Source organism: Megalops cyprinoides, chromosome 10 (genome assembly GCF_013368585.1).
Source record: "Megalops cyprinoides isolate fMegCyp1 chromosome 10, fMegCyp1.pri, whole genome shotgun sequence".
Lineage (NCBI taxonomy): Eukaryota > Metazoa > Chordata > Actinopteri > Elopiformes > Megalopidae > Megalops > Megalops cyprinoides.
The window spans coordinates 26,784,103-26,799,516 of record NC_050592.1 but is presented as its reverse complement, the minus strand read 5'-3'; the positions used below and the strand labels follow the sequence as shown (position 1 = coordinate 26,799,516).

The following is a 15,414-nucleotide window of genomic DNA, read 5'->3' as shown; positions in this document are numbered from 1 at the left end:
TGCCCAAAGCATGCTGCAGATATGTCAGAGGAGCTGCGTGTAATTGACAGGAGAAGGTTGTGGGAGAAATCAAAAGGAAAGCAGTGCAACAAAAGGCTGATTCTCTATAATGTCTAGCTTGTGAGGCTGACAAAAGTCTCTCCAGCCATGCGAGCAATGGGATTGTTCCCGGTGACAGAATCGCCACCAGAGGACTCTGCTGTGCTTTTAGCAGTCATTTTCTCCAGCCAATCAGAGGGAGGCGGGAGGAGGAGGTCAGACTTCACCAGTCAGCGTTAATTCGCCTGAACACCCCGTAGAGCACACATCCCTGCGTTCAGAGCTGCAAGGTTTTACACACACCACACCGCCCTACAGACACAAACACACCTCATCACCCAACTGACACACACACCTCACCACCCTACACACACACACACACACCTCATCATCCAACTGACACACATCTCACCACCCTACACACACACACACACACACACACACACACATTTCCCTGGAGGGTTACCCCAGGATTGGTGGCGAGAGTAACTTAGTGACAGATTGATGTGACAAGGGACAGTTTTATTTTACATCATTAAACATTTGCATGCATCCGCACTCCCTGAACAGCACCCATATATTATACACATTATGTACAGAATTTCATTCGCCCGAAGGTGAAAACCAGAACGTGGCGGACAGGGCCGCTGAAGTGTGAGTCATCCCGGTGTGTGAGGGCCAGAGGTCAGTCCTGCTCCAGGCTGATTAATTCTGCCTGCCCTGCCTCTCCCAGGTGAGACAGCAACTTTCTGTAGGCGTTTCTGTCACAAACAAAGAGAGCAGCAGTCAGATACATTGTATTCCACAGAGCATTTTTCTGAGCAGAGAGAATGTGTTAGTAGGGAAAGAGTCTCTCATGTCCGCTTAGGGGTGCTTTGCACCCCCCAGACAGACCTCAGTACAGCCCCAGTTGTCTCCTTATATGCCAGTGTCTACATAGCATTTATGACTTTTTGTGCACTCCTGTGGATTGCAGCTGCACCCCCCTGCACTTTCTCCTGGCACTGAGCCTGTCATGTCCAGAGATGAAGTTCAGGTGGGTGAGCCAGTGTCGGTGCTGCAGGTCACTGCTGCGTGCCACGGTGTCAGTGATGGATCTTGCCTCAGTCTGTACCTCAGTGTAGCGTTTCTCCCCAGGCCTCTCTTGCTCTCGGTGTTCCTCAGGTTCAAAGACAGGATTGGGATCAGAGTCGACGCCACGGGTGGGTCCAGAATCGCCACAGTCTCCAGAACACCGTACACCTGCTGGTCGTACACCCCCGCGTTCTGCTCCACAAAGCACCTGAAACACAGACGCTGTACATCTGAGACAAACGCTCTGTGGATGGGACACAGCAGAGCTTTCACAGTCTGGGCTTAGACTGTGCAGCTGAATATAATTTTGTTTTTATCAGGGGCTCAGGGAAAGATCTACACCAAGAGTCTTCTCAGCCAAACAGCAGAGTCCTGCGCACTACGGACTACAGACTCTCAGCACTGGAGTGACACTGGCACAGATGGGAGGGGGGTGGTTTGTTAGCGTCTCATGCTGATAATGTCACTCACTTCAGAGCAGCGGAGACTTGGTCACATGGTCCGTCTGTGGCGGCAGCACACCGCTCCACCACCAGCTGCAGGGTGTCTGTGCTCAGCTTTTTCACTGCAAAGACAGGCCCCACTGTCACCCGCTACACTCAGAAACAGCCCGGCTGTCTTACAGAAATCAGTTATGACGCAATCAGCAATGAAACTGCTCCAGTCACCATTTAAAAAACTTGAGGACAAATAAACAGTGTATTCTTGCTCAGTGGCACTCTAAGAGAGTAAAGTGATGGGTCAGCATTGATGTGTGTTATGGAAGAAAATTAAAATATTAAAATAAAATTTTAAATTGTTTTGCATCCTGACTTTGGGAGCACAACCACCAACTGTGCATCAAGCTCTCCTCACCATAACAGGAGCAGGAGCTGTTAAGTACTATGAATGTGACCTTCTGATACACTTACATGTAGCTAATGGTTATTTTCACACTGTTATTAATGCGCAGTATTAATGTGTGGTGCGTATGACAGGAGGTTCAGTGGGGCTGCTCTCACCCTGTGGCTCGTTGACCAGCATGAGACAGCGCAGAAGTTGTGGGAGGGGCAGGGTCAGCAGCTCCGGGTTCGACTCTCTTGTCCGTCTCAGCAGCTCCATCAGGAAGGACAGAACTGAAGCTAGCCGAGGGGGCGGGGCATGGCCCTTAAACTGCAGGAAGCTCTCGCTGCAGTATTCCAAAGCAAACAGTCTTTTAACAGCTCTGCTGGGTGTATAAACTGAGTGGTGTGCAGGAGGTGAAGCTGCTATATATATATGTTTTTGGGTGAAGCTATGGAGGTGTATTCGGATACCTGAGCACTTGAAGAATGGCCCTCCTCAGTGCTAGCCCTTGGGGGCTGGGTGTGGCCTCACAGGCGGCCAGCAGGATGGGGTGATTGGCCACGGCTGCGGTGGAGGGCGTGGCTGGGAGGAACCGGCCCAGGTAGTGGGAGATGACGCTGTGGAGCTGCTGTTTCAGGTACACTCCCTGAGTCTGGGACACACCCGCGGCCGCTGACAGGCCCTGTGGGTTCGGGGTACGGTCACAGACTGCAGTGTTCACTTCATCAACCAATAATTATATACAGACCCTGTGCAAATTTCCAAACTTGGGTAGGAGGGTATGTGTGAGGGTAGTGGAAGGTGCTCACCTGCAGGTACAGAGGAAGGCTCTCCTTTACAGCAGACAGTATCTGAGGGGGCAGCCCTTTGTCCTGCTGGAACAAAGCATGGGGGAGCAGCAGCTTGTCCACAATGCGGAACAACAGCTGCTGTGCCTTAGAGGTGGCCAGCAGGGGGCTCCACTGCTTCAACAGGTACCCTGAAACACCAAAGAAAACACACTGAACAGAGAGCAGAGCTCCAGGACAGATGTTACAGTTGGGTGGAGAAAGTGCAGGTGTGTGGGTAAGAAAATATATAGAAGAAGGGATATGGGTGAGTAGAGGAAGAGGTATAGGTATGTGGAAGAGTGGAAGAGGAGGTGCAGGTGTATAGAGAGGGTACAGGTGTGAGGATAAGCAAGCATGTAAAAGAGTAGGTACAGGTGTGAAGGGGGAGCAGGTATAAGGAGGAGGTACAGCACAGCGATATATACAGACCTATTGCCCAGTATGCTAGCTGAAGTCCCTCCTGGGGGCCCTTGTTGACCAGGTATGGCTTGATGTGCTTCACGACGTCGCCTACATACTCCAGTGCCCTGGACACCATAGCAGAGCGCTCAGCCAGGCCCTCCAGCCTCGTGTAGGTACGGCCCACAGCCTGTCACAACCAGCAGAGGGCAGAGTGAGCCCAAAGGCAGAGTGTGTAGGAGTCTGTGTGTAAGTGTTAGATTAGGTAAAAAGAAAAAAGAAAAAAGTAAAAGTATGTGTGAGAGTATATGTTGAAATTATACTGTACTTTGATGAAGGTTGCCAGTGCAGGTGCAGGCTCCTGCCCTCTGGCTCCAGGCTGCAGTCCTGCCCCCTGCAGAATAGACTCCACCTCCGGCAGCTGGAAGACCAGCCTGGTGAGCTCTGCCAGGAGATCGCTCAGTGCCTTGGCTGAAACGGCAGCATTCGACATGTCAGCAGCATGTCACACAGCACTACATACTGTGTAATCTATCATAGTATGCGCGCACATGCACACACACGCCTGAGTAACATACAGGACACATAAGTAATACTAGGCTATAGGAGTCTTGTGTTTAAAGTGTCTTCAAGGATGGATTTTAGTAATCAGCTCCTACAGAACCACAGCATCTGTACCTGTTTTGCTGTCTGACCCATCAGCATTCTTGTGGACATGTTGCTGCAGGACACACCTGACCCAGGCCTGGACACACAGACCCTGGGCAGAACCAGAACCAGAACCAGAACCAGCGGCGCTCACCGAGGACACCAGGGCACTGTGGGAGAGGAGTCCAGTCAGGACACGGACTGAGGCACAGGTCCAGACAGGACGGCGCCTCCGGGCCTCTCACAAAGAGCACACAGTGCACGGTCAGCAGTGCTAACCTGGGCCTCACCTGTTTTGGAGAAGGTGGACGAGGTAGCGGGTCACCAGCAGGGGGTGCAGCATGTCGTCCCAGCCGAAGCACTGCATGATGGACAGGACGGTGTGGGGCTCTTGCGGGGCGGAGCCAGGCATCTCCAGGGCCAGCAGAGTGAATCCTGGGACACAGAGAGGGCGCGGAGTCAGTCTCTCATTACAAACCTGACAGTTCACTGCACAGGGGAGATCTGCTTAACTCCGGATGGGAGAGATTATGTGCTGCAGATTAATTCTGTACTGGAAGTGTTGGTGTGGGGAGACTGTACTGGGAGCGCTGGCGTGGAGACGGTCTTTCTGACCTGCGGCTGCGTCGGCCAGCTGGGGCGGGGGTGTCTGGGACTGCCGTAAGTCACGCAGGAAAGGGAAGAAGTTGGCCCACAGAGCACCTGCCACCGCTAGGTGGCGCTCTTTAGCCACGCTGGGAGGAGGACAGGGAGCAGCTGAGTGGCAGGGTTGGGCACAGCGCTGGTGGACCCTCCTGTGTGACAGAGACACCAGGGAACAATGAGACCAACACACACATGTGCATACACACACACACACACACACACACACACACACACACACACACACACACACAGTCTGCTCCACTCCACCTGCCCACACACTACTCTTCACACGTTCACCTGCCTCTTGTCACTAGCCATCTCATCATCCATGTGCTGGTGACACTAAGCATTGTTATTATCTAACATCCATAAGATTATCAGCCATCATTGTTAGTCCTGTCTATTTCTGTCAACAGAAGTAGGCAGGCGCAGTGTGTCCGGCTGCAGGTTCAAGAGTGGCTGCAGGGGCGGCAGGGTGGTGGAGTGGTAATGAAACTGACTCTAGTTTCAACGGTATCTTCAGCAGGATTCAGGAGTAACTGCAGCGTTGCTGGCTGCGGGTTCGAGAGGAGGGACTGCAGCGTGGCTGGCTGCACTGTGGCTGACTGCGGGTTCGAGAGAGGCTGCAGTGTGGCTGGCTGGGGGTTTGTGGCTGGCTGGGGGTTCGAGAGGGGCTGGCTTTAGCACAGATAAGCGACTGAAGGAGCTGTAATCCCATTTAGGCAGGGGATGATCTCTCTGTCCTGCCATTCTGCAGGATGAAAGGGGAGCGCTGAGGAGAGAGCCAGAGGTGAGCACGCACCCGCCCCCCCCCTCCCCCGAGCTCCCCGCTCATCATTCAGCACACCCTCTCCCCAACACACCCCCCAAACGCCTTCCAGCAAGGTTGCGTCTAATCCAGAGAGAGCTGAGACAATCGATTACAGTCTGAATTCATTAGCCTCGTTACTGCAGCTACCCGGCCATTCACACCCATCACCTCTTATTGTAATAGACATCATCAGAGACCCCGTTTAATCCCTCTGACTGCGCCTCCTGTAACACACACACACACACACACACATCTGTGCGCTCAGATATGTGCGTGGAGCAGCAAACAGGACAGCACGACTGCACCGCGCTCTCTCCTCCAGAGTCTCTCATACTGTAGAAAATCTATATTACTATATGCAAAACTAAACTAAAATCTATATTACAATGTGCAAGAAGTGCCCCCTGCAATGGTTCTCTTACAGCAGACTAAATTAGACACATGTTCCTACGTCTACAGGAATCCAAATGTTCTCATTTTGTGGGAAAACAGTGGACAGTGGGATACGGAATGCATTCTCTTCCAACAGTTTTAAAATGAGCAAACGGACTGTAAGCAGTGTATTAATGGCGTTTCCCCTGGTTTTGTCACCTTTAATGTGTTGGGGAGCGTTTCTGTGTATCGGGCACTACACAGCAGGACCTGTGAGGAGGTGGCCGTGTCAGAGCCGCCCGGCGAGGGCGCGGAGCCAAGGCGGAGACGGCTGTCACCAGGCAGGGATCCCGGCTAATTGATCAGCGAGGGCTTGATTACCGCGCCGCAGCGGGGATCGCAGGCTGAATCAGATCATGGGAATCAGAGCCTGATTACCGCGGCTGCGGATTCATCCCCTCCGAAACAGAGCGCGCCTCCCCTCTAATCCCGCTAATGTTTTCAGATTCAGCTCCGCCTAATGACGGTAATGCCGTGATGGCAAAATTGCAGAGCTACGTAATTACACTTTAATTGTATCGTGGAAAATGCATTAATCACAAAATATATAAGTACTGCGGGCGGCATTAGGATAATTTGGCGAGGCAAATCTGAGCCGGCTATCTGGGTCAGCGCGATCGCAGCGCAACGCGAAACCCTTGAGAATCTCGCCGTTAGCGGCCATTAGGGTGCAAACGAGCACCCCCGCACCCCCGCGGGGGCCCGCCGGGTGGGGTGGCGGGAAGCGCAGCGGTGGGGGGACAGGAGCCCGATGGCGTCACCCTCCGGGGACCGGGGACGCACAGAGGAGCCGCTGTGCGCATGACAGAGTGAACGCCGGAAAGGGTGGGGGTGCGGGAGACCGTGAGCTCCGTACCATTTGGTGTAGGTGGCTCTCGAGTTACGGGTCACACCCCCCACCCGCTACGCGGAACTAACCATTGCGCTGAAGGGCATGAGATTTCAGCGATTACAGCAGCTTCCTGCTCAGTGAGTGCTGTCAAAACCTGGGGCATCTGAACCCAGACTCCAAAGTAAACCCTGAAACTGTCCTCAGGGAAACTTCCTGAAACTTGATCTCAGTTCAAGAAGAGGGGCGTTTGTTCAGAGGTCCAGGGCACTACGGACACACTATCCCCCCCAACGCACAGAGATCAGTGTAACTCACACCTGTGTCCTACAGGTGAACTTCCCCCATGCCCGAGGGGAACGAGAGTCCTCCCGATGCGCTATTGGAGACGGGGGGCCCGGGGGCTCTCCAGGGCGTAACCCTACGCACCCCTCTGCCAGCACCTGCTCAGGGTGACCCGGGGCGGCCCACGGCTGTCTCCACACAACAATATAAACAATGACGCTCGCGTGACCTTCCCCTGAACCGGCCCACAAAGAGCCCACACAGCACGCCGCACCGCCGTGCCCAGCAGCTCTTTCTGAGAGCGGGTCCCAGCGTAAGGCTGTCTGTCTGTCGGCGTGACGAACGGGAGACTTTGGGAACTGAAGACGCCGCAGAGGAAGTGTGCTGTAAGCAGGGCGCGCTGGCTGTGTCTCGCTGCTGAGCTCGTAATGAGGAATACTGAGTGACTCATGAGACGCAGGCAAACACATCAGTTCCGGAAACAAACAGATCACACTGAGGGGAATTCAGGGCTCGCACTCAGAATGCTGCTGGACTCAGATGATAAGTGATGTAGTGGACACAGCCACTGTCTCAACCAATCGCAGCATTCTGGCATTCTCACAGGGAGTGCTGTGGGGCAACAGGGACACAGAGCACAGGGAGGTAAAGTAAGCTGAAAAAACACACGGTGAAAAACCTCTGTGTGTGAATGCACAGCAGTGTGTGTGTGTAAGTATGTACGAGCACGTACGAGTCATTTAAGTGTGGAGGAGCATGTGAGCGCATGTAAATTGCGGGATAGTGTGCGCGTGACTTGTGTGACACGCGGACTCACTGCAGCTGGGCGAGGATGGTCTGCAGGAAGCCGAGGGCGGAGCTGAGCTCGGACTGGCGGCAGGCCGGGAGGAGCAGGCGGAAGCCCTCGTTCAGCAGCTTCTCCTCGGACAGGTGCAGGAAGGCGCTGGTCTCGAACACCTCCTGCACGCCCTCCAGGTACGAGTCCAGCAGCCCCCACAGCGCCAGCTTGCGCGACGGCTCCGTGGTCTTCAGGTAGAACTCGCGCGCCGCCTGCGCGAAGTCCGCCGCCAGCCGCTCGGCCGGCGCCGCCACGTCCAGCCCCCGCTCCAGGAACAGCAGCAGGAGGGCCAGCCGGCCCCGCCACACGAGGGCGCGGAGGGCGGCCGGCAGTGGGGGCGGGGGCAGCAGCGCCAGCAGCTCGCACGCCCGCGCCGCCACGTCCTCCAGCTCGCCCGCGCGCGCCAGGACCAGGAACAGCAGCAGGAAGTTACTCAGACCCCCCTCGGACAGCTCCTTCATCCTCCGCTGGTGGAACTTAGAGTACACTCTGCACAGAGAGAGGGGTGGGGGGGTGCGCAATCAGGAAAAGAACAGCATAAAAGAGATGTTAAAAATAGCAATCCGCACAAAAAGAGAGAGTCAAAGCATTTAAGAGCTCTTGATTATTTGCAAACTGTAACCGGGTGGGTGGGAGGTGGGGAGGTGAAAAAGTGCACAGCATTCTTTGATCGGCCAGTTAGAATAGCTGAATGTGTTTTAAAGATCGGGGTGAATGTCAGAGACACTCAGCCACACAGCTGCAGGCTGGTTTTACTGCAACATGAGTCAGAAATCAATACCCCTCCTGGGGCAGTTTGAGTCTGTTTGCCCCAAACAGAGAATCAGCGCTGCTGGTAGGGGATCGGAGTGACGAAACTGGGGGTTATTCAGCAACCTTTACACAGCAGCCTCACCACCAGGCCGCAATCCACTACAATTACACAGCCGCTTCTCACTTAACACTGTCATGACCGCCGCAAGTAAGGCTCTGTTCTGAAGAGATGCTGACCACGTGCTCAGAGAGAGAACAACAAAGAAAAAGAGTGAAAGACATTGAGCAGAAGAGAAGGAGTGAGGTAGAGGGAGAGAGAAACAGACAGAGAGAGACAGAGAAGGAGAGAGAAAAAGACATGGAGCAGAGTAGAGGGAGACGGGGAGAAAGAAAGAGACCAAGAAAAGCGAGTGAAGACAATATGGAGCAGAAGAGAGGGACGGTGAAAGAGAGAGAGAGACTGGGAGTGTTGGGGGGGTCAGAGTCGTGTTTCTGTTTGTTTGTCCAGCTTTTCCGAGGGTAAGCAGATGCAGCTGCTTTCCGCGCGATGGACACACACCCCGCCGATCTCATTAACGCGGGAGCGACGCGTCTCCCACAGAGCCTGGCGAGGAGCCGGAGCGGGATGGGCACGGCCCACGCCTCCTCAGGCAGGCGGAGGGGGTTTGGGGAGGGGGGGGGTGTCTGGAGCAGGCCCAGGTCGGCCCGTGCCAGCTCCACCCGCCTCTCCCTCACCGCAAACCCGCCCGCTTCCCCGCTCCGCAAAGCCAGCCGTCTCGGTTGAGGCATTAACCGCCACGCTCGTTAGCTAATTAGCCTTCATGTCTGCTCAGTGTCTGAGTGTGTTCCAGGCAGACGGAAGTCATTATCCGGATTTATCCGTCTGGCCCTGGGGGAGCCCCGATTCGCTGGCAAGGGCCGCGTGGTTCCTCCACGATTCCGGTCACAGGTTCTGATGCTGGGCAGGGGTTCTGATCCCCCCCACAGTGAAGGAGTTTGGGACCAGGTGTAACTCATCTCACTGCCAAGACGGGAAGGCGGGTGCATGCCCAACAAACCTCTTGGGGCTGCTGGGAAATATCCCTACACCCAGAGATCGTGAAACACCTGTACTGGCTCACACCTCTGACATCATGTCGAATGAACACAAAATTTCAGGAGCAAGCGAGAAACAGACCAACAGAGAGTGAGAAAGAGAGAGAGAGAGAGAGAGAGAGACACAAACTAAACCTTATTTTTTACCCGAGCTCAAATATGTCACTACCCAACACGGACAACAAAAGTAAAACAGACACCGCAACCCACTTTTGAAGAGGTGAGATCAGTTGGCCCAAACCGCACCCACCTGCCCTTGATCTGCCTCCAGGGGGCGTTGTCGGTGCTGTCCTGGGAGAGGTGCAGGGCGAGGATCCGCAGGAAGATCTGGAAGGAGCTGGCAGAGCGGTAGAGCTGGGCGTGGCTGCTGGAGCGCAGGACGGAGGGGCTCCGGGGCTCCAGGCTGCAGCAGGCCCTCGCCTTCTCCAACAGGGCCAGCGGTGTCCGGCTCACCGTCCCCAGCCCCGTCACGCCGAGCCAGGGCACTGTGAACGAGCCGTTCTGGGGACGACACAGGGGACAGCACCCTGATACACACCCAGTCCGCTCCACACACGCCCCTACCCAGCGTGTCTGTAACGGTTAATACCCCCACCTGTTCTGAACCCATTTCAAATATCAACAAGTACCTGAGTAGTAGTTAATACTACGCAGGGTTCCAATTCCAATTAGACTGATTGCATGATTTTTAATGAAATTTTGTCTCGCTGCTGAGCTCATAATGAGGAAAACTGAATGACTCATGAGACGCAGGCAAACACATCAGTTCCGGAAACAAACAGATCACACTGAGGGGAATTCAGGGCTTGCACTCAGAATACCGCTGGTCTCAGATGATAAATGATTTAGTGGACTGTATCGCCCAGTACTCTGGCATTCTCATCCTGCACCAGGAAGCAAATGCCAAAGATAGGCACATCTCCCCGATGTCATCAGAGTAACTCAAAGGAGCCCGAAAAAGTCACCTGAGAGCAGAGTGAAGAAAGAACCCTGGCAGAAGGAAGTTAATTCGTCTAACTTTTGTGGGCTCCTGGTCACTGCTGGCAAAGGTGGCATTGGCACTGGTGACATAGCTGGGATCGAACCCAGGTCCTAGGGCTCATTCTGTATGGGCCTGTATTCTGAACAATATCAACTGACTGGGCCACTCAGGAGCCTAAATGTATACTATTCATTATTCATTAAGAGTTACCAGTAATTAACAAGTAAACAAATTCCTGAATAATCAGTAATATTCCTAGTGCCTACCAACTCAGCCTCATCTAACACAGCAACCTAACAAACTTGACAAGCCCAGACCCATCTGGCCTCAGCACCAGCATACTGTACTCACCAGGTTTTTGCAGTAGTACTCCCAGAGTGTAGTGACTGCGCTGACATTTGAGTCCCACAGGAGACAGAGACTGAGACAGCAGTGAACATGCATCCGGACCTGCTCCTCCTGAACACTGCCCTGTAACACACCACACAGAAACAATACTGCCCTGTAACACACCACACAGAACCAGCACCGGCCTGTAACACACCACACAGAAACAATACTGCCCTGTAACACACCACACAGAAACAATACTGCCCTGTAACACACCACACAGAACCAATACTGCCCTGTAACACACCACACAGAACCAATACTGCCCTGTAACACACCACACAGAACCAATACTGCCCTGTAACACACCACACAGAACCAGCACCGGCCTGTAACACACCACACAGAACCAATACTGCCCTGTAACACACCACACAGAACCAGCACCGGCCTGTAACACACCACACAGAAACAATACTGCCCTGTAACACACCACATACAACCATCACACACACACCTGCTGCTCCTGAACACCACCCTGTAACACACCACACAGAACCAGCACTGGCCTGTAACACACCACGAAGAACCAATACTGCCCTGTAACACACCACATACAGCCATCACACACCTGCTCCTACTGAACACCACCATGTAACACACCACACACAGATCAGCAAATGGGAAGGTACCATTTCAATATTTGTTGTTTTCAGACCTACCTGGGGGTTGCAAGTTAATTTTAGTAACTCAAGGACAAAACTCCAGTTGTCCTCCACCTTCTGTAAAACAGGAAAGTTAATGTTTGTGTGAGTGAGCTGCAAGTGAGTTCCCTCCATGGCCTCTGTCTCATTTTACACACACTAACCCGACCGCATACCTCCATCTGAAGGGTCCCGTTACGGCCGTACTGGCTCAGCTCAGCCAGATGTGTCACCAGCCACCAGGTGAACCCCAGCGTGTCCCTGCAGTGACTCGGGAGTGTCACCTGCAGCTCAGCAGCCGGCTCGCCTTTCAGAAGACTCCTCAGTAGTGTGTTGACATAGCTCCAGAAGGACTGACAAGACACAGAGACGCTGCTGTCAAAGCGATTTCCTCCTTGATCATCATCTCAGTGTAACACTGAGGGGAAACACTCCGCTGGAGGCTTGCGCACACATGCGGGAGTATGAGCGTGTGTGTGAATGAGCGTGAGTGTGTTAATACTTACCTGTGCGTGCAGCACCCTATTCCTGTGCTCCAACAGGTGCCTGATAAGGACCCACAGCTCTTTGGTGCAGGTGCAGTGGTAGTGATGGGTGGTCAGTGCCTCGGTGGGTCTCACCTGCGGGTGCAGAGGGGATAGTCAGGGACGCCTCTCACCTCCTGAACCTGCAGGCCTGTCTGTTATAGGTCGTTACTGACATACTAACGTCTCAGCCGCTGGGGAAAAGTTAAACTTGAAACACTGATTGCGGGGAGAACGTTAGGGCCGTGGTTGAATACAAACGTGCCTTGCTGTATTTGTTGATGGCCAGGCCGATGAGGTCGCACAGCAGGCCGCTGAGATGCTCCTCAAACAGACTGGCGCTGGTGAGGTTCTCCCCAGTCAGATTCACAAACTGGTGCGCGTACACCACCTGACCTGCAGGGGGCAGAAAGCACACCGTTCTCACATAGATGATTCAACACTTTCCTTACCCACTGCACCTCTCAATCCACTGAGCAGCAGCACAACAGTCTATGATCAGGTATTATGTTTCAGGGCAGTGGTTAGGAGCCGTAGTTCGAAGCTGCATTTGGGATCCCTTTAGGGCAGACTCACCCTGCATCTTCTCTCCCAGCAGGTGGAGAATCTCCAGCAGCGACCAGTGACAGTCCAGGTGCAGGTGAAGCAGGTGCCAGGCGGGAGGGAACAGCTTCAAGGAAGAGAAATCAATGTAAGCACATCCACACACACACACACACACACACACACACACACACACACACAGGGATGTTTGCATTGGCTCAACAAACACATAATATAGGAAATGTGATGAGAGCAATGCACAGATAAAGGCCATGCGCGCATGTGCGCGTGCTTGTTTATGTATCACAGCTCTACCTTGCCCTGGTGGTGTATGGTGAAGGAGCTCTGCACGTTGGCGGGCAGATCTCGGACTCGCCCGATGAGGAGGCTGACCCCAAACAGCTCCTCCAGCAGCACAGAGGGAAGCTGTGCCTCCAGATCCTCGTACGGGTGCGTGTCCGCCTCTTCCAGCGGGACCCCGCGGGGTGGCTCCATGTACCTGCGGACCACACAGGAAGTCACACCCTGGAAAGCCTGTAGGCCACCGCCCCTACAGACATACGCCCACTGGAATGATGCGATTTAAACATCTGGCCTTACCTGAAAGTGAAGACTTTCACATACTGAAGGAAGTGCACACACTGGCGTCTTAGATCCTCAGCTTCGTAATGAAGGCTGCTTACTTGTGCTAAAGAAACACATAATTACAAACCTACTGAAACCTGCTACAGCATCATAACGGTAATAATAAGTGATATAACAATAGCTAAATCATTTCATTGCTCTCTGTGAAGGACTTCAAAAAAGTTCAGTCAAGCTCTGTGAAGATGCTTACCAAAGTCATGTGAGCTGTTTTGGACTAGAGTTTCCAGTCTGAGTATCTTCTGCCTGGTATAATCAGACAAACAGAGACACTGGCAATCAGGCACTGGCACTGATTAAACAGGACCATCTGAAGAACACATTTTCCAGCAAGTTCTCCGTCTGGGCATAGAATAAAACCAGAAAATGTTCCACTGAGGGAGTACAAGTGAGTTAAAATAGTCTGCTTATGTCATGAGTGTGAATCCTCTGTGAAGCACCTACCCATCAAGAACACTCTGCTTCATCACTGGGCACACAAGTTTTTGTTAGTTATATGTTTCTCAAAGTATCACAACAGTTCAGTGAGCACCATGTCAGGGACTTTACACAGGGCGATAAGATCTTTAAAGGGCCCTCATCAATAGCTCAACAGATGAGGACAATCATTGGTCCATAGCACGTGCCTCACCAGACTTTCGGCTGGTGTCTACTTGAGCCACTGCTAATGCCTAAGGCACTCACCTGAGGGGCATCATTGGCTGAAAGGAGTAACACTGTAACGCCCAACTGAAACTTCAGGGGCCCCGGTTTTGTTTTGCATCAGAGTTAGGATAGACACTATCCACTCACTTGAACAAGCTGAACAGAAGCTTGGTCGACTCAACCAGCGCAGTCTCTGTCACCCAGGGAAAGCCGAAAATCTCCACAGTGTCTGTCTCACAGTCCCCAGGTGCAGGATCCAGCCTCAACATGAGCCTGTGGGGCAGATAGCATGACCGCTTGTGCACATAACGTTTCAAAAGCACAAAACCTCTCTACAGTGTGGCGTAAGAGACAAACTATCTTAAGCAAAGCGTGGTGCAAACAGAACCTGAACAAAGTGTCAGCGACACCGAATGTCTCCCTGTAACAAGCTTCGATCTGTGACGGCCTGACCTCTTCAGCGCTCCCCTGACGATGTAGCCGTCCGAAGAGAATGTCTTGGATTCGTCCCGGCCCGGTTCGAACACGCAGGAGAAGCAGGGCGGCCTCGCCGGGCTCGGATCGTACTGACACTCCGCCTCGAAGGGCGACACCGGCGGTGTGAGAGACTGGCTGAAGTCATCCTCCATTGCATTCGTGGACTACGCAAGGGAACTGCTTGATGAAAAAGTAAATCTCTTTCTACTACTTGTCATATTCTGTATCTGCTGAATAGCTCTAGCAAACGTTAAGACAGTCAGCCCAGCAGTGCATCTTACAAAGCTACATGGCTGGTTAGCCAGATAACCATTTCAGATAATCTGCTGTAAAAGCTAATATTAAAGCGGCTTGTTATTAAGGCAGCTAGTTAGTTAGTCAACTAAAAAGCAAACAATGTGTGAACACTTTGTAACAACACAGCTAGCTACCGTTTTCATGCCATTCTTCTCTCTCCCGTACTTAGCAAGCCAGTTACCTATTCTGTCATAACAGATACCTAGACCTATCACACATAAGGGAACCATATTACAGTAGTAGGTAACGTTACTAAACTTACTGTCTACTCAATGACTCGTTCGTTCTCAGATATGCTGGGGCAGCAATTCGCTATACTTACTCTAGCTGAATGTAACCAGTAGTATGACAGCAGAAAGACAAGTATTTGCAATGTTTTGAAATCAGTATTTACAGCGACGGACATACACTTCCCTTGTTTCTTTTCTCTCTCCCGCGCGAGCTACAAATTCGACGCATGCGCACTGCTCCCCGCAACCGAATGGTGTAAGCTCATTGGTTAGAAGTTCTCAAGGAAGGCGTGCCCGGCAAAACGTGGAATACAGTTGTAGCAATGCAGTCATTTAAATTTATAAGTATCTGAATCAAAATTAGGCGAAATGAAAATTCGCTTTCATTATTCAAATAATAAAGCTGTGTACTGGTGCTAGCCACGCCAGTGGTTCACAATGGGCTACTTCAAAAAGATTGCTACGAATCTGCGAGTAATTGTAACTAGAAACTAGGTATACGATGTCCACCTTAATTTACATGATAAGATAATGGCT

At 52.6% G+C, this 15,414-nt stretch overlaps 1 protein-coding gene across 1 annotated transcript; it reads right to left on the bottom strand.

The window, feature by feature from the left end:
* Positions 1 to 724: 724 nt before the first annotated feature.
* On the bottom strand, positions 725 to 15,034 carry mms22l (MMS22-like, DNA repair protein). Its single transcript, XM_036539844.1, has 25 exons — positions 14,970 to 15,034; positions 14,327 to 14,527; positions 14,021 to 14,146; positions 13,422 to 13,474; positions 13,187 to 13,274; positions 12,902 to 13,085; positions 12,620 to 12,713; positions 12,309 to 12,439; positions 12,026 to 12,139; positions 11,696 to 11,872; positions 11,538 to 11,597; positions 10,837 to 10,956; positions 9,754 to 10,004; positions 7,635 to 8,144; positions 4,431 to 4,609; positions 4,106 to 4,250; positions 3,846 to 3,985; positions 3,496 to 3,638; positions 3,198 to 3,357; positions 2,748 to 2,917; positions 2,409 to 2,620; positions 2,115 to 2,281; positions 1,585 to 1,678; positions 1,154 to 1,321; positions 725 to 800 (listed from the first exon to the last, which is right to left on the bottom strand). Exons 2-25 carry the CDS (start codon positions 14,500 to 14,502, stop codon positions 725 to 727), a joined length of 3,738 nt encoding a protein of 1,245 aa, XP_036395737.1. The 5' UTR covers positions 14,503 to 14,527; positions 14,970 to 15,034.
* Between the last annotated feature and the right edge of the window lie 380 nt (positions 15,035 to 15,414).